This window comes from Plecotus auritus (assembly GCF_963455305.1).
Source record: "Plecotus auritus genome assembly, chromosome: 1".
In the NCBI taxonomy this organism is placed as follows: domain Eukaryota; kingdom Metazoa; phylum Chordata; class Mammalia; order Chiroptera; family Vespertilionidae; genus Plecotus; species Plecotus auritus.
The window spans coordinates 42,540,892-42,560,037 of NC_137770.1; the positions used below are offsets into that span (position 1 = coordinate 42,540,892).

Sequence of the window (19,146 nt, forward strand, 5' to 3'; positions counted from 1 at the left end):
CTAAAATCAATAAAAAAACATTCTTTTTCAAAAAAACTGAAAAGCAAGCATTGAACAGATCAAACTGTTTCCAAGTAAGTTAACTGCATCTCAAAACAAAGCTCAAGAATATTTATATGGCCCTAACAGGTTTGGCTCAGTGGATAGAGCGTCGGCCTATGGACTGAAGGGTCCTAGGTTCAATTCCGGTCAAGGGCATGTACCTTGGTTGCGGATACATCCCCAGTAGGGGGTGTGCAAGAGGCAGCTGATGGATGTTTCTAACTCTCTATCCCTCTCCCTTCCTCTCTGTAAAAAATCAATAATATATATATATATTTTAAAAAGAATATTTATATGAATATAAACATCTACATCAGCCCTGGCCAGTGTGGCTTAGTTGGTTGGGTGTTGTCGTGTGCACTGAAAGATGGTTGGTTCTATTCCTGGTCTAGGCATGTACACAGGTTTCAGGTTCAATCCCCAGTAGGGGGCGTGCAGGAGGCAGCCGATCAATGTTACTCTCTCACATCAATGTCTCTCTCCCTCCCTCTCTCTGTAAAAATCAATAAAAAAAATCTTTACCCGAAATCGGTTTGGCTCAGTGGATAGAGCGTCGGCCTGCGGACTGAAGGGTCCCGGGTTCGATTCCAGTCAAGGGCATGTACCTTGGTTGCGGGCACATCCCCAGTAGGGGGTGTGCAGGAGGCAGCTGATCGATGTTTCTCTCTCATTGATGTTTCTAGCTCTCTATCCCTCTCCCTTCCTCTCTGTAAAATATCAATAAAATATATTTTTAAAAAAAGGAAACAAACACCCAGCATCAGGTAAGGTAAAATTCACAATGTTTAGTGTTCAGTTAAAAATTACAGGCATGCACAATGAACCTAAAGCAGTCATATTTTTGTGCAAAAAATTAAAATTTAAAGTTATCAAGACTGCATTATAAAATTTACAAAAGCCTCCATTAATCAAAAAAAAGGGGGGATAGTCGGGTAATATCATGTAAGGGAAAATATCCTATAAGTAAATTACAACTAGAAAATTTTTACTTTACAAAATTAATTTTCATTTGTAATGCTAACAGCAAGACACCCATGAAAAACACACATGGTGTCTAAATAAGACAAAGGAAAATTGTTTGGGCAAAAATAAAAAGGATTCCAAATCAATTATATAGAAAAGATTCCTTTATTAACTTTTGGTCGAGAATATGTTTGTATATTTTCAGAAAACAACTCCAAGACCATGTGGATTTCTGCAACAGAGAGGAATTGACAGGTCTGCTCCAACCATGAAGACAAGAGGAGAAACAGTCCAGAGATGGAAGACGCTGACGACGCCTTGCCACGCTAGCAGTCAGCAGCTGTGCGTCGCAGCAGGTTGCCTAGGACCAAACCAGAGAGGGTCGGACCTGCATTGCCACCATGTGCCCACCATCCAGATATCACTGCTGACATGTACACTTAAGGAACTGTTTGACATTGAAACGGGGACTCAGAACTGCTGGACATTGAAATTGGGACTCAAACATTTTTTGTTATTATATGTTTATTTCTAGTCTGCAGAGGCAAGATTTTTTAAAGGAAAGAAATGAAGAAAAAATAGATACAGAGGCAAAGAAGCATTGAACAGACTGTCAAACTACAGTGGGAAGGCAGGGGAGGTTGTGGGGGGCAGGGCTGTAAGAGATAACCGAAGGACTTGTACGCATGCATATAAGCATAACCAATGGATACAAGACACTGGAGGGCGGGGCAGGTAAAGGCATGTACTGGGGAGTAGGGGAGGCCGGGGGGAGGTCAATGGGGGAAAAAAAAAGGAGGCATATGTACTACTATTTGTAATACTTCAAACAATAAAAAAAAAGAAGAAAGAAGAAAAAAATTACAGGCATGCAAAGAAGCAGGAAAATATGACCCACAATGAAGAGAAACTAATCAGCAGAAATAAACCCAAAAAATGACACAATACGGATATCAGAATAAGTAGACAAGGACATCAAAATACTTGTTGTAACTATACTTTTTAAAGAAGATAAGTAAAGATTGAGCATTTTATACAGAGATATGGATTATAAGACCCAAATACATTGCTGAAGATAAAAAAAAAATACACTGAATGGGATTAATAGCAAATTAGATATTACAGAACAAAATATTAGTAAATTTGAATATCTAGCAACAGAAAGTACATAATATGAAACACAGAGGGAAAAACAACAAAACAAAATATCAGTGAGGTAAGGGACAACTTCAAGCAGTCTAATATACATGCAGAGGAGGGGCAGAGACCATGTAAGAAAACTACAGACTAATATCACTCGGGAACACAGATGCAAAGTCTTAGCAAATTAAATCCAACAATATATAAAGAGATTAATACATCATGACCAAGTGAGGTTTATCTCAGGAATGCAAGGTTGGTTTGGCATAACATTAAAATTTTATATGTAATTCACCGTATTAAAAACAGAGTAAAAAACAAACAAACCATATATGATTAGCTCAATACATGCAGAAAAAGCACTAGCTAAAATCCAATGTCCATTCCTGATAAAAAACCATCAGCAAATTAGGAATGTAAAGGATCTTAACCTGATAAAAGGCAGCAATAAAAAATGTACAGTTAACGTCATACTTGAAAAACTGCTTTCTTCCTAAATTCAGAAATAAGACACATAATGTGTCCTTAAGCAATCAATCCACCTCTGTGTAACCGTTACCCCATCTGTAAAAGTTTATAACAGGGCTTGGCACAACATAAGTGCTAACAATGATAATATTTATGACGGAGTAGACTTAGGAGTTGGCAAAAGGGCTAGAGAGAAAAAACAAATCCAGTAACTTCTCTTTGATCCTCAGAGTCAATTATTCCATAGGTTCTGTCTCTACTGCTCACCATTGCCCCGGTGCCTTTTAGAGGTTCAGTCAGGAATGTGGAGTGGTAGAACACAAGACATAACCTTTCTATAACAGCCATAGGATAACACCTTCCCCTTCTTTCCTTCATCCCTTGGATTGGGAAAAAATAAAATAAAATAAAAAATGAAGAAAAAGCACTCTAGCCTGGCCAGCGTGGCTCAGTGGCTGAGCGTCAACCTATGAACCAGGTCATGTTTTGATTCCCTGTCAGGGTATATGCCTGGTTGCAGGCTCTATCCCCAGTGTGGGGCATGCAGGAGGCAGCTGATCAATGATTCTCTCTCATCATTGATGTTTCTATCTCTCTCTCCCTCTCCCTTCCTCTCTGAAATCAATAAAAATACATATTTTTAAAAAGATACATACATATATTTCCTGGCCTCTTCCTCATAATTTTAATTTTCCCTACCTTCCTCCACTCTTTTTCTTAACCCCCACTGTCTGGCTCCTTACACCCACACTAAAAGCTAGAATCCAGATCTCATAGTATCCATTTCTACTATAGGTTCAAGCACCGTATTTCAGGTATTTTATCATGTTGTACCTAAAAATTGCAGTTAAAGAATCCTTAAAAATGTAGGAGCCAGAAACTACAAAAGGCAGGGCTTTGAAAAAGTAACGGGAAGCAGCCTGTTATGAACATGAAATTCCTTTGTAATATGCTTTATATTCTCCATGATGTATCTGGTTTTAACATAAAAACATTTCTTCAAATCTTTACTTAAAATCATTGTTGTAGGAAGATATACCATATCTGGCTTTGTATACACTGCAGAATGAAACAAACAATCGGAGATGTAAAGTGTTGCTTCTCTGAAAGCATGGTTATCCAAGGCTGCTTGGCCCGGCATCACATCAAGAATAGACCTATTATTAAAAGAAATTCAACTCTCTAGATTTTTTATTTCTCTGCCTCATTCATAATCTTGGGTCTACATTTTCTAATATCCTAAGGTCCTTGATTTAACTCATATACATCTTTTAAAATTGATATTACAAATCTTGCTCAATCTTTAGCCTTTTTATCTTATATAAACTTTTTTACTGTGAGGGATAACATACATTCAGAAAAGTACATAAAACATAGTTCAGTGAATTACAAAGTAATTGTTATTCAGCTTAAAAATCAAAATAATGTACTCAGAAAGTCTCCTTATGTCACCTCCCATGCACTACCCCTTCTCTCTCTACTATATTGACTTACTATAATTTTAGTTTTTGAATTTATATGTAAGTGGAAGTATGCTGTGCATACTTTCATTTTCTACTAGAGGCCTGGTGCACACCTCTTGCAATCCGGGACCCCTCAGGGGATGTCGGACTGCTGGTTTCGGCCCAATCACTGCAGGCCAGGCTGAGAGACCCCACCGGTGCACGAATCCATGCACCAGGCCTCTAGTATGCATATAAGATCTTTTATTAATCTCTTCCTGCCCCCCCTCTTCCCCCTTCCCTCTGAGAGTCATCAGACTGTTCCATGTTTCCATGCCTGTGCGTTGAGCGTCCGCTGGTGGTCAGAGTGCGTCATTAGCTACTGGTCAAAGGGTCAAACCGTCACTTAGGCTTTTATATATGTAGATTTTGCTTGAAGACTCATCCATGTAGCTATATTTAGTGTATTTTTGTGGCTGTATAATATTCTTTTGTATAAACATATCATAATTTTGTGTATTCATTCTAATCATAATGGACATTTATGTTGTCATATTTTGGCCGTTATGAATAATGTGTATGTAAACATTTTCATACAAGGCTCTCCATGCACATACATGCATTTGCCAGGTAGACCCTGGAGGTGGAATTTCTCAGCCATAACGTCTGTGCTTCTTCAACTCTAGTGGATAATGCTTACAACTGTTCTATGTGATGGTATCAATTTCCACTCCCACCAGCAATGAATGAGTGCTCCCCTTGTTCCATATCCTTGCCAAAACATCATTGGCCATCCTGGTAGATGTATGGTGGCATTGCAGTATGGTGTGTGCTTTTTTTAAAAATATATTTTATTGATTTTTTACAGAGAGGAAGGAAGATAGAGAGTTAGAAACATCAGTGAGAGAGAAACATCGATCAGCTGCCTCCTGCACGCCCCCTACTGGGGATGTGCCCGCAACCACGGTACATGCCCTTGACCGGAATCGAACCTGGGACCTTTAAGTCGGCAGGCTGACGCTCTATCCACTGAGCCAAACTGGTTTTGGCTGCAGTATGGTTTTAATTTCTATTTCGCTAATGACTAGTGAGGTTGTGCACTTTTTCTTATGTTTATTGTTAGTTGAATATCTTCCTTTGTGAAGTTCTTTCCCTGTTTTTCTACTGGTCTGTCTTTATTTTTCTTATTGACAGGAATTCTTTTTTTTTTAATTTAATAAATCTTTATTGTCCAGATTATTACAATTGTTCCTCTTTTTTCCCCCATAGCTCCCCTCCACCCAGTTCCCACCCCACCCTCTGCCTTTACCCACGCCCCCACTGTCCTCATCCATGGGTGTACGATTTTTGTCCAGTCTCTTCCCGCACACCCCACACCCCTTTCCCCCCGAGAATTGTCAGTCCACTCCCTTGCTATGCCTGATTCTATTATATTCACCAGTTTATTCTGTTCCTCAGATTTTTTTATTCACTTGATTTTTAGATTTACTTGTTGATAGATATGTTTTTGTTGTTCATAATTTTTATCTTTACCTTTTTCTTCTTCCTCCTCTTCTTAAAGAATACCTTTCAGCATTTCATATAATACTGGTTTGGTGGTGATGAACTCCTTTAGCTTTTTCTTACCTGTGAAGCTCTTTATCTGACCTTCAATTCTGAATGATAGCTTTGCTGGGTAGAGTAATCTTGGTTGTAGGTTCTTGCTATTCATCACTTTGAATATTTCTTGCCACTCCCATCTGGCCTGCATAGTTTCTGTTGTGAAATCAGCTGACAATCGTATGGGTGCTCCCTAGTAGGTAACTAACTGTTTTTCTCTTGCTGCTTTTAATATTCTCTCTTTGTCTTTTGCTCTTGGCATTTTAATTATGAGGTGTCTTGGTGTGGTCCTCTTTGGATTCCTTTTGTTTGGGGTTCTGTGCACTTCCTGGACTTGTAAGTCTATTTCTTTCACCAGGTGGGGGAAGTTTTCGGTCATTATTTCTTCAAATAGGTTTTCAGTATCTTGCTCTCTCTCTTCTTCTGGCACCCCCATAATTCAGATGTTGGTATGCTTGAGGTTATCCCAGAGGCTCCTTACACTATCTTCATATTTTTGGATTCTTTGTTCTTTTTGCTTTTCCGGTTGAGTGTTTTTTGCTTCTTTGTATTTCAAATCTTTGATTTGATTCTTGCGATCCTCTAGTCTGCTGTTAGATCTCTGTATAATATTTTTTATTTCAGTCAGTGTATGCTTAATTTCTAGTTGGTCCTTTTCATATCCTTGAGGGTCTCGCTAAATTTATCGGTCTTTCCTAGAAAATTCTTGAAAAACCTTGTAACCGTGGTTTTGAACTCTATATCCAGTCGTTTGTTTTCCTCCATTTCTTTCATTTGTGATCTGTCTTTGTCTCCGCATTTTGGCTGCTTCCCTGAGTTGATAGAGTGGCTTTGTGTGCTAGGTGTCCTATAGGGCCCAGTGGCTCAGCCTCCCCAGTTACCTGAGGTAAACACTCTTGGTACACCCCTTTGTGGGCTGTGTGAACAGTCTTGTTGTAGTTAAGCCTTGATTGTTGTTGGTATCACTGGGAGGAATTGACCTCCAGGCCAATTGGCTGTGAGGATCAGCTGTGTCTATGCTGGGAGAACTTCTGTGCTGGAGACACCCTTATGAGACAAGACTTGCAAAAGCCTCTGTGCTCAGCTTGGATGGGGCAGAGTCTCAGGGCGGAGCAGACAGCATTGGTTTCCCGTCAGCCCTGCCCTAATAGGCCCTTGTGTCTCAGTGTCCCGTGGTAATTGCTGCAGGCACCTCTGAGAGAAAGGCACCCTCAAGTTCCGCCCGCTGCCAGACAGTCCAGTTTCTCCCCGAATGAGTCTGGGTCCCCAGAGTCTCGCCCAGAACTGGAGTTCAGTGCAGTCAGGAGCTTTTGTCTCCTTCCCACTTGAGAAAACCAGCCGCGCACTCAGTTGCCAGTCCTCTCTGCGCACGCGTCTCAGTACCTCTGCCTCCTGCAGCTCCTCTGAGTCTCAGTGTGCTTTTCTCTTTCCTTCTAGTAGTAGAATTTCCACTCAGCCAGCCTTCCTGTGGTTCTGGAAGATGTCCGTTTTGTCTTTTAGTTGTAGTTTTGAAATTGTTGTGCTGGTAGCAGTTTAGGTGTTTATCTATGCAGCTATCTTGGTTTTCTTACAGAAATTCTTTGTATGTTTTGAACATGAGCCCTTTGTTGGATTTATCTTCACCCCTTCTACATCTTGCCTTTTCAAGTTCATAATGGTATCTTTTGATGAACAGAGTCCTAATTTTAACACAAGGTATTAACCTTTTCCTTTAAGGTTAATGGTTTTGCTCTTTGGCTTTTCATTCCTGCCTTAGCTGAATTATGTCCTAACACTGCTATATTTCTCAATTACTATCTCAGATGTTTTTGTATTACTGTCCTAGGGATGGAGAAATAAAGGAAAGAGTGGGAGTTATTACAAGTTAGAAACTTAGAGAATGAATCCCCCCAAAGCTAGGACCCAGACCTTTTTGGTAGCAGTTCTGGCCAGCTGGTGCTGATATCTCTGAAGGAGTGCCATAAGACAGGTTCTAGATATGAGAAAAAAATGATAAGCTAAAAAAAACAAAACCTGCTGCAACTTGGGCCAATTGTCACTGCTAGGGTGAAGGCCAATGTTGCAAAAATGAAGACCAGGAAAGGGGAGCAAATTTTTAAGAAAGAGACTGGAAGGCTGGAGGAGGAAGAGGAACTTGAGGAGGAAGAAGAAAGAAGATATGGAACTAGCACAAGAGAAATGTGGTTTGCAAAGTCCCAGCCCCAGTATCATAAAGCAGAGTAGAGAAGAGCATATTTGCTCAGAGACAATAGCCTTTGAGAAAGGTCGACTTACAGTGTATCTTTGTGGCAGTACTACAGGACATAGGGTCCTTCCCCAAGGGGACCTGTCCTCCCCTTCAATCAGAAGCTCCAATCTATGGATTGGTTTAGACCTGGAAACTGGGTGAAAGGTCATACTGTCCATTGTTGTGACCCAAGTCAGATCTCAGGCTCCAGACCTGGAGTTTTTCCTTTTATGCAGCTCATGTATCATTTAGTAAGCCACCATCTATTTCATTCCCAGGGACATTGTAATCCATTACACACTGCCAAAGATCCCTGCAGGCCAAAACACTTTCTGCTTTGTCTTCCCTTACCCATTATGGAACATGTCCACCTTGACTTCTGTGGCTATGTGTTGCCACTAGACTTTAAGTCAGGAAGTCTGCCCTAAGGGCAGCATCTCTCACGATCATAAATAGCCTAGAGAAGCAGGTGCCAGAGATTTCCAAGGATAAGTCTCCTCTCAGTAATATATTTCTCAGTGCTTCATGCAAAGCAACTGCCCTCGGCGAGATTATTATAAAACCTTTAAACACAGAAAGGCTAATTTTCTCAGACATGGAGAGCAGGCTGCTTCCACCAACAAGGAAGGCTCAGAGTGACTTGGGGTTTCCAGATGCTCAAGTCTATTTCAATGTTCCCATTCCAAGTTTCAGGGCTCCACTTCTTTCAAATCGGTGTCCTAAATGAGATATCTACAGGGCTGTGCAATGCTATTACCAGCACAATTAGAGCTGTGTTCAATTTTTAGCTCAGGGGCTACCTGATAAAGTGCTTTAGAACCACAGAAACTCTCGTACTGAGTTTGTCTGTATTTCCCGCCTCCCGCCCCATAAGTGCTCTAATGATCTCAGAAGTAACCATCCCACCCATCCCTCAGTCCTTATAGTCATCATTACTGCCATAATGGTCAAGTGCGTTAGCCACTTGGTACCCCAAGTCAGTGGTCGCTAATCTTTCAGACCTCATGGACCACCAGTTAGCCACCGCTGCCCCAAAGCACTTGCTTCAGAAATCATTTTATCACAATCACCCAAAAATAGTGAGTGATTTTATTAACTGTGATGCCAATGTATGCCATGAATTGGCAAGGACCTGAAGAAATAACCATACCAATCTCCAAACCCATCTCTGAGTCTCCTCTCCCCCCAGGATCCCATTCTTAGTAATAATTTATTGACATTTTTATCAGTCCAGTCAGGAGACCAAAATCATACCAGTAATTTTAACAGAGATAATCTATCTATATATATATATATATATAGAAGCCTAAGCAACCGGCTGACCATTCGACAGTCTGACCGGTAGCTATGATGCACACTGACCACCAGGTGGCAGACGCTCAATGCAGGAGCTGCCGAGCTGCATTGACTTGGCTGATGCAGTTCTTGGGAGACGTACTATAACCAGAGGAGGGAGCCCGATTCTGGGGTGCGTCACCCGAGAACCACCCTCTCACAATCCGGGACTGCTTGGGGGATGTCGGAGAGCTGGTTCCGGCCCAATCCCTGCGGGCCAAGTTGAGGGACCCCACTGGTGCACAAATCCATGCACCAGGCATCTAGTTTAATATAAAAAAACTAGGAGCTCAGCGTGCGATTCAAAATCACGTGGCGCCGCCCACCCTCGAGTCACCAGTCTGGCCCTGCCTCGCTCCCTGGGCCCCGCAGCAGCTGTGGCCACTGCCAGTGCAGCCCTGCCTCCCTCTCCGGCCCTTGAAGCAGCCGCAGCCACTGCTGATCAGGCCCTCCCCCAGCACAGGCGTGCGGAAGCCCCTGCCGCCCTGCCCCCAATGCTGTGCGTGCAACCTCCTCCTGTCCGGTCGACCCATTATGGTGTCCCGGTTAATTAGCATATTTCTCTATTTTTTATATATATGTATATTTTTATAGATAGATAGATAGATAGATAGATAGATGTTAACCAGATTTTAAAGAAATGAAAAGGCAAAAGAGGGACACTGCGTATCAAAAAAGTACTAACAATAGGAAGCAACGATCACTCTTAGGATAAGGAATAGAGGAAAGAGAGTTATTAGAGCCTAGAAATTTGGAGGAAGGACCCCCATAGAGCTGTGACTCAGATCTGAGGAAAGAGTATTGATATCTTTGAAGGGTTGCAATGAGTCTGGTTCTAAGAAAATGGAAAACTATGAACTGAAAAACTGGGAATGACTGTTAGTGCCAGAGTGAGGCACTATTGCTGTGGTGAGACAAACAAGAAAAAGAATCAAACAGGAAGTGGCAAGTCCTCTTGTCCTCTAGCCTTCCACTCTCCCTCCCCTATTGGCAAAGCCTCATGGGCAGCCAGTTAGCAAAGAAGAAATGAGGTTTAGAGGTTCTGCCTCAGATTCACAAAGCAGAGTACAATAATGGTGATATAAAGCCAAGAGACAATCCTATATAATAAAAGGCTAATATGCAAATTGTCCCCTCGGGAGTTCGACTGACCAGGAGTTCAACCGCTAGCTATGACATGTGCTGACCACCAGGGGGCGGTGCAGAATGAAGGAAGGCCCCAGTAGCTGGCAGCCAGGGGAAGGAAGGCCCCGGCCAGCGGCTGGCAACCAGTAGCCAGGGGAAGAAAGGCCCCAATCGGCCCTGATTGCCAGCCAGGCCTAGGGACCGTACCGTGCATGTATTTCATGCACTGGGCCTCTAGTAGCTTAATAACCTATAGTCAAGAAGAAGCAGGGAGTAGCTACAGAGTTAAGCTCTCTGATTATTTGAAACTGTTAAAAACTGTTAAAACTTGTTTTTTTTTTTTTTCTGCACAGTGCATGGCAAATAGCAGGAGTTTAATAAATGTGAGCTACTAGAGTTCACAGAAACCACCACGTAGTTAAATAGAAACACCATAATTCTAGTTGCATGATTCTTTACTATTGCTATTGACATTCCAATAATCAGAAGTTCCTGTTTTATTTCCACTCCCACACAGTGCAGCTAGACAAGGAGAACGGTGTAAAGAAGCAATGGGAAAGAAACACAGAGCTGTACTGAGATAAAAACCATGAAAGAGAAGACAGATGACCGCTAGGGACTATATTATGAGAAGTTAAAAAGAATGACAAGGATGAAGAGCATTGTGGGTTAATGGATTTACCTTCTGCCTAGGGTATTATTAGAAAGTTTTCATGAGATCTAGATGGTTTTCATTGTTTCTACTCAATGCATCTGTGACCTTGGCTTAGGTTAGCAAATAAATGCTAGTAAAAAATTTATCTAGATGAACAAAGCTAACCCAGATGGAGAGAATAGTTGGGTAGCCTCAAGATCAGTGACTGGTTTAACCCAAATCAGGATGAAAATGACTAGCACAAACATGGTCTCTGGCCTTAGCAGTCCTGCACCCAGAATTCCAAATGTTCTACAGTTATCTTAGCTTCAACCCTTTGAAAAACCATACACAGAGTATCATTAAGTTTTCAAACCAAGTCTTAAACTTGGCTGAACCAGGAGTTGAACTAGGTCTAATACCAAAGTCTGTCTCTTAACCACTACAAACATGAGGTTCCTGACTACCCTTAACACACAGATGCTGCCATCATTACCAATAGGATCTTCACTCATTTTCCTCTTCTCAATACTACTAAAGACAGATATCTAAAACATCTCATTAGTTGGCCATTGAAAATTAAAATGTAAGGATATACTGCAATTATCAACTAGTCACCTATTTTCTTTAGTGGAGAAAAATTACATTTCTTTAAGAGAATAACACTAACACTGTAGTTATTTTAAAATCCTGTGTTAACACTGCCTTTCTCAACTGGGCAACAGCTTCCTAATTCCAATCACAAACTTTCTTGAAGAACAACAGCAATAAAATCTGATGGGCTAAGAATAACAAATTGTGTAAAATTGGTCTTAATCTTCCCCCACCACACACGAGGAGTTTTATGCTCTACTGCCTACAATGTGGGGAGCAGTGTGAAAGCATTAAAACTGCTTAGTTCCTAAAGATAGCACATATTGTCAGAAAATGACAAGGGCTCCTGTCCTTTCTTTAAAGTAAGCACATATATTGTGATCAAGGGTATTTTATTTTTTTGTTAATCCTCACTCATTTTACACATGTCTCCTCTGGCCCTCTGCCCATGTTGTATTCTCTAGAATGCCTTCTATTCTCTACCATACATATTTTACTCCACTTATTTTTCAAAACACTCATTCTTCAAAATCTAGCTCACATCTCTCTCATCAATGGATATAGTAAAATGGTTTCAACTAGCTGTTACCTACGAGGCTTCTCTAAACATGATACAATGGAGTTCTGTTACAAGTTACGCCGAGGCCAAGTGCTCAATTCAGAAGTAAAACAATCAGCTTTGTTTACTGTCCGTGTCTGCGCGCTGCACCGCAGGGGACTGGACACTGGGCACATAGTAGGCCCCAATCTGGGACAGAAGCTGGCGGACAAGTATTCTATCCAAGACCAGGCCCTTACTGGACGCTTTATTACCCAGAAACAAAGCTGGGTGAAATACTTCAATCTGGCACCACCCCCGTATGCCCGCAGCGGCGGGGACCGGGCGGTAATGCGGGGCAGTAATGCAGGTGCAGTGTCTACCTAGCTGTTCTCGCGGAGCCATTTGGAGTCCTTGGCACCGGCTCCCCAACAGCCCCAGGAGCTCCAGCGTCGCAGCCCCCCTGCTTCCATGCCCCCAGCAGTTCGCCGCGACCCGGCTCCCTGGCTGGCTGCCCCTCCTTCCCTTGCCCTTAGCTCTGGGGCACTTACCATCCCAATACCAGGCCGGTGGTCACGATGAAGCAGGTAAAGACCACCGCGATGTAGAAAAGTGGCGAGTACTCATAGAGCGTTACTAAAAACACCGCAGCCATCGGGGTCTCCAAAGCTCAACTGGGATCCAGCGCCCAGCCCAGCTCAGCCCGCTTCTCCCTGGTTAAAGCCACTACGGTGCCCCGCAGCGGACAAACTTTGTACTTCCGCACCCGCCTGGGGTTCTGATACACTGGAAGTAGGGGCTGCCTCGCGGGCTGCGGAAGCCGCCGTGCCAATCACGACGTCGCCTGCAGGGCTCGCCCCGCCCCTCCCGCTCCCGTCCCGAGCTATTGGCTTCACGGAGGGGCGGGGCCATGACTCGCACCACCCCGACTCATGGGATTGGTAACCAGCGAGCGTTTTCTCCGCCCGTGTGTCTCAGCGGTCCCCGCTTTTCTGCGGCAAATTCTAAATAGGTATTGGGGCCAACTCTGTCCTAAACTCAGGTAAGGTTTTCTGATGCCATAGAGAGAAGGCGCACTCCGAAATCGACGTAACAGAGCCTAAATTCTGAAACCCTACATGTTAGATCCGAGGCAAGTTTGGGAGGGGGAAGGCCGGCGGCATCTTGGGTTCTACAAAGTGAAACAACCCCAAAACCTGCTCTTGTTTTACCTGGAAAACTTAGGCACTGTACAAACGCCAACTGGAATCTCACAAGCAGTTTATACGAGCCTTGTCAGCCTTTTCGAGTTGGATTTAATGGTAGAGGGAAATTAGCATTGCATATCAAGATGCTCATAGAAATAAATCAACTGCCCCCCTTTTTCGCCTCCCCTTACACCCTTTAAATTAGAATTAGATATTTGAACTTTTAAAATTAATTTTCACTTTAATAAGAATTTTAAATGTGTACCATGTGTATATATGTGTCTCTGTGTGTGTGTATATATATATATATATATATATATATACATACATATATATATTTTTTATTTTATTTTTATTTTTTAACTGAGCAGAAGTTTTTAAGTGTACCCCTTTTCTTCATTTGGGCTCAGCCAACTCCATCAGGTTAGCCTCCCTGGAAGTCTCTCACAACCCTTCCACTGACATTTTATTAATTTGCTTTTAATCCTAAGGCCACACCTAGCTACCACAGAGATGGGGAAATGTGGTCTTTTATTCTGAGCAGCAACATCCCTGATACAATTCCAGATGGGGGTTCGGGGTAGGGTTACCAAGGAAGAAAAGAACAAAGGTCCTTGGGATGAAACTTAGTGATCACTCCACACTCCCAAATCACCAATAAAATTAGTGCTGGAAGAAAATGAGGTAAATTTGTTCTATGGTTTCACATATCCCTTGGCAAATGACCACGTATTGGGTATTCTCTGGAATAGCACTGGGTGAGAAGCTTGGTTCAACAACATAATTTTTAATGACTACATATGTGATTTCTGAAAGTATGTAACTTATTTAATTTAGCCCCCAATTGTCAGACTATTTTTTTTATTATAAATAACACTTCAATAAACATTCTTAAAGCTAAATCATTTCTTTGGGATAAATTCTTAGAGGTAGATCTTTTGGTTCAAAAAGTATGAACATTTTAAGCTTTTGGAGAAACACTGCTCTCCAGAATGTATCCTTTTACACCTCCACCCTTTCATCCTCAGTTTTGCCACAACTTACTTGATAATATCATTTAACAAAAATTTTGACCAATGTGCAAAGCAATTTTATTGCCATAAACAATAAAGAATTTTCATAATGAAAACAAAAGGGATTTAAAAAGTAAATCAACAAAAACAGGAAATAAAATAATAGCAGCAACATATTGGAAGACAGAAAACAGGTGAACAGGATAATTCACTAGCCAGGCCATGGAAGCCAAATCCCAAACCAGCAGTGGAGAAAACTGAGACCTAACCTGATTTACACCGAAGAATTTACAAAAAGAGCAGGTACTAACACATTTAACTCAAACCCTATTTCCCATTTCGGTACCTGCTACAACCATTGAAACCTATCACTTTACTTCCAACATAGATTCTTTTAAAGACATCTTATTTCATTCCACCACCAGAAATGCTTGATTGCCATGCTATATATGCTTGAGAATTAAGTCCCAAGTTTCATGTTTGTCATACTTACCTCTACATGACCCAATTCCCACTTACCTCTTACTTATTCAGAAACTGTATCTTGCATGTCATATATGTTCCATATACTGTAGAAGACATTAGGGATACAAAAATGAGCAAAAAATGACATATCTCTATTCTCATGGAGTTTATTATCTAATGGAAAGGACAAACATTAGCCAAAGAATTTTTAACAAACTATAAAGGCAAATTATGATAAGTTCTATTAAAAAGAGGTGCGTGGAGCTATGAAAGCTCATAATGAGGGAATGGGGAAACATATGGTTGACCAAGGAAGGCTTCCCTGAAGAACAGATTGTTTGTTTATTTATCTATTTTAATCCTCACTCTATATTTATCCATTGATTTTTAGAGAGAATGGAAGAGAAGGGAAAGACAGAAATATCCATGTGAGAAAACACAACAATTGGTTGCCTCCCACATGCACCCTGACCAGAGCCCGGGCTGGGGAGAGGTCGAGGTATGTGCCTTTGACTGGAATCAAACCCAGGACTCTTCGGTCCACAGTCTGATGCTCTATCCACCGAGACAAACCGGCCAGGGCTGAAGAACAGATTATTAAGCTGAGTACTGATGAAGAGAGGTTTACCAAGCAAAGGGACATGAGGGGAGAAAGAGCATATAGAACAGCATGTGCAAAGGCCCCACGGTGGGAGAAATCATAGTATAGCTGAGAAAATGGTAGGCCAGTGTGATTAAATCACGGAGAGTGAGGAAGAGCATGCTATGACATGAAAATGGAGAGATAGCAGGGCCCAGACCATACAGGAGTCTTGCCATTTTAACTACTCAACTTTAAGAGCAATGAGAAGCCATGGATATGATTGAAGAAGGGGAGTGTTATGGACTGAATTGTGTCCCTCAAAATTCACATGTTGCTCTAAACCCCAATGTGGCTGCATTTGGAAGTGGGGCCTTTAAGTGAAGTTATATGGGTGGGATCCTACTCCAGTAAGACTGGTATCCTTATTAAAAAATTAAAATGGAAGAGACATTGCTCTCTATGCATGTGCATACAGAGCAATCCAGAGGTAGGTAATGCAGGACTGATAGAGTACTTCACAGTGCAAGGAAACCAAGTCATGTGAAGACACAGTGACAGGGCAGCTATCTGCAAATCATGGAAGCATGCTGGCACCTTGATCTTGGACTTCTATCCTCCAAAACTGTGAGGAAATTATTTTGTTTTCGCTACCCAGCCTGTGATATTCTATTATGGCAGCTTAGGTAGACTAATACAGGGAATGACATTCAGTTTGCATTTTGAATCAATCCCTTAGGCTGTTGTGTAGAAAACTCATTGGTAGGAGGTTGTAATAGATATGAGTAAATATGGGGATATCAATTCATAGGTTATTTTAAAATTAAGGGCAAGCCCTAGCCGGTGTGGCTCGGTTGGGCATCATTCCGTGCACCAAAAGGTTGCCAGTTCAATTCCAGTCAGGGCATATGCCTGGGTTGCAGCTCAATCCCTGCTAGGGGGCGTGCAGGAGACAGCTGATCAATGTCCTGTTCTCACATCAATGTTCTGCTCCCTCTCCCTCTCCCTCTTCCTCTCCCTCTCCCTCTCTCTTTCTCTCCAAAAATTAATAGCAATATTAAAAAAAATCCAGGCAAGAAATATTGGTAACTTTGATTATATAGTGATGAGGACTTGCAGTGAAATGGAGTATTAGTAGGAAATTATTTTAACTGAGTGACAGAAATAGTAACGGTATATTACTTGAGATTGTTAATTTCTCTTTTAAGTGAAAGTCCAGAGGTAGGCAATGCAGGATTGATATAGTACTTCACAGTGCAAGGAAACCAGGCTTCTATTTTGCTTTATGTAGTTCCATTTCCTAAGGTCACCTCATGGTCCAAAATGCCTGCTGCAGCTCCAGCCATCATGTCTATATTCCTGCTAGCAGGAGGGAGGAAAAAGGGGGAGAATGAGATTCCACTTCAATTTAAGGAAACTCCAAGGATACAGCACACATTCCATTGCCAAAACTAAGCCTCGTGTCCACATTTAACTGAAAGGGAGGCTGGAAAATTGTTTTTGTTCAGAGTATCCGGCTAAAAGTAGAGGGTTCTATTACTCATAGAAGAAGAAAACGGAGTTTGAAGGAGGACCAGGAGTCTCTATCATAGAAGAAATATACAGGACCTAATGATGGATTGAATTGGGGCATGAGAGAGGGGCAGGAGTGGAAGTTTCTGGCTTCTTCCACCAGAAGAATGGATGTAGCTGTCATTCACTGAAATTAGGTCCTAAGTTTCCAATCTCTCACCACCCATTCCTGATCTTCTTCCCTCATCCCCTATAAATACTAATCATCAACCTACTGAATTACCAATCTTCTAAAAATACATTGGATACATTAGAGATGGATGCAGGTTTATAGGGCCTGAAGCTCATTTTGGGGACCCATTCTAAGAGATTGAACACAAAATTACAAATACAAATTAAATATAAGGCCCTGGAAGGGCACGATGCCAATGAGGGACCCCAAAACGTGAACTTCATTCACTTTAGGATGCTTTAAGCCTCACCTTTACTTTATCACCAATAACAAAATTGTAAGATGCCATGGATTGTTAGTTGTATCCTGACTTCAGAGAAATTAAATGTTGAAAGAAATGAATCTTAAAATCAATGAAATAAGCTATTTTCAGATCTCAGAATTGGCCATTATATTAGTCAAGGATCTCCAGAAGAAGGGGTAGGGAGAAAGGTAGGTAGGTAGATAGATATAGATATTGGGAGAGAGGTTGATTGATTTATTAGGAGGAATTGATTCTCATGATTATGGAGGCTGCGAAGTCCCATAGACTGCCATCTACAAGCTGGAGATCCAGGAAAGTGGTGGTATAATTCCAATCCAAGTCTAAAGGCCTGAGATCCAGGGAAGTCAATGGTATAAATTTCAGTCCAAAGGCAGCAGAAGACCAATGTTCCAGCTCAAGCAAGCATGCAGGAAAAAAATAAATAAATAACAGGGAGAGCCAGATTCCTTCTTCCTCTGCCTTCTGTTCTCTTCAGGCTTTCATCAGATTGGACAATGCTCACCCACATTGGGGCAAGCAATCTACTTTGCCAAGTGCACTGATTCAATGTTAATCTCACCCAGAAACACTCTGAAATCATGTTTAATCTGAAGACCCCATGCAGAAGTCATGTTGACACATAAAATTAATCATCAGAGCTATGTGTATATCCTCTTTCCTTTGTCTGAAAGCTTTCTTTCCTCCTCCTCCTGGAAAACTTCTAGTTATCCTTAAGATTCAACTCTGAATCTCTCTTCTTCGGGAAGCTTCCTGAACACTTCCCAACCCCTGGGGAGAGCCCTCTCCAACAGCACCCAGTGTGGATCTATATGGAGCCCCCTGACTCTGGTGAAAGCATATGCTTACTTCGTCTATGTAGCCTCTAGGTCCCCAGCTATCTGAGTGTAGGAATGACACCTAATTGATGTGTGTGCCAACAGTGCTGAACATACGTCTTGTAGAGGCTCAACAGGTGTTTACTGAAGGAAGGAATAAAGGAAGGAAGAAGTGAGGAAGGTGAAGGAGGGAGGGAAGGACATTCTTCTCCATGAGATCATTTGGCAGCCCAAAGTATTTGTATTAGGCTATAAAATGTATAACTCTCAGGTGAACAGACAGAATGGCTCTTCTTTATTATCTATAACTGATTTAGTTTTGCTTGTGAATCCTCACCCCACTGAGTAGTAGAAGGAAGGAAAAAAGGGAGAGGACAATGGGAGACTCATGAGCTTAAATTTATCCATTACAGGTATCCTAGTATCCTTGAGTTTAACTGCCCCTTTAGGTAGCTGGTCTCTTTCAGAAAAATTCTTAATCTCTCCTCTCACTTCTCCCTCTTGCTTCATGGATATTCACATGATCTCATGGTAGGGTTGGAAAAATGAGGTCTGAGCTCTGCACAACACTTGTGAGTCCTCAATAAGGTAAAGCAGGTTTCACTGGCCTTTTGTGGCTCCGGCTGGCAACCACTCCTGAGACAAAAAGTTCCAGCCGTTTACCTCTGGTTATAAAGCCTTAATGCACTGTGACATCTTAGCTCCACTGTTCACCAGCCTGTTCACCATCTCCAATTTTACTTCCTGAGGGAATGTATAAATATGTAGATTCTCCCATGTAGCACCTGTAGGCCACTGAGAACCAGCAATTATCTCAGGATATCAAACAAGGCCACCTCTGCCATTGTTCCTAAGTCATGTTCAGGGGTGCAGAGCCAAATGCAAGGCCTCTCCTTCCTTAGTGGAGTAGACCACCAATTCTCTACAGGTTCTCTAATACCACATAGATTTGGGTGCTTTACTACTATCT

At 41.9% G+C, this 19,146-nt stretch overlaps 1 protein-coding gene across 2 annotated transcripts in view; it reads right to left on the reverse strand.

Moving 5' to 3' along the window:
* The window catches only part of CGRRF1 (cell growth regulator with ring finger domain 1), a 33,584-nt gene extending 20,692 nt beyond the window's left edge, over positions 1 to 12,892 (reverse strand). Inside the window, exon 1 of one of the 2 annotated variants that reach the window (XM_080642798.1) lies at positions 12,659 to 12,875. In XM_080642798.1, the coding sequence (XP_080498924.1) occupies positions 12,659 to 12,762 (104 nt within the window). In that variant the 5' untranslated portion in view covers positions 12,763 to 12,875. Of the gene's footprint in view, positions 1 to 12,658 lie in introns of both variants that reach the window. The other variant, XM_080642799.1, reaches the window with a different exon arrangement.
* Between the last annotated feature and the right edge of the window lie 6,254 nt (positions 12,893 to 19,146).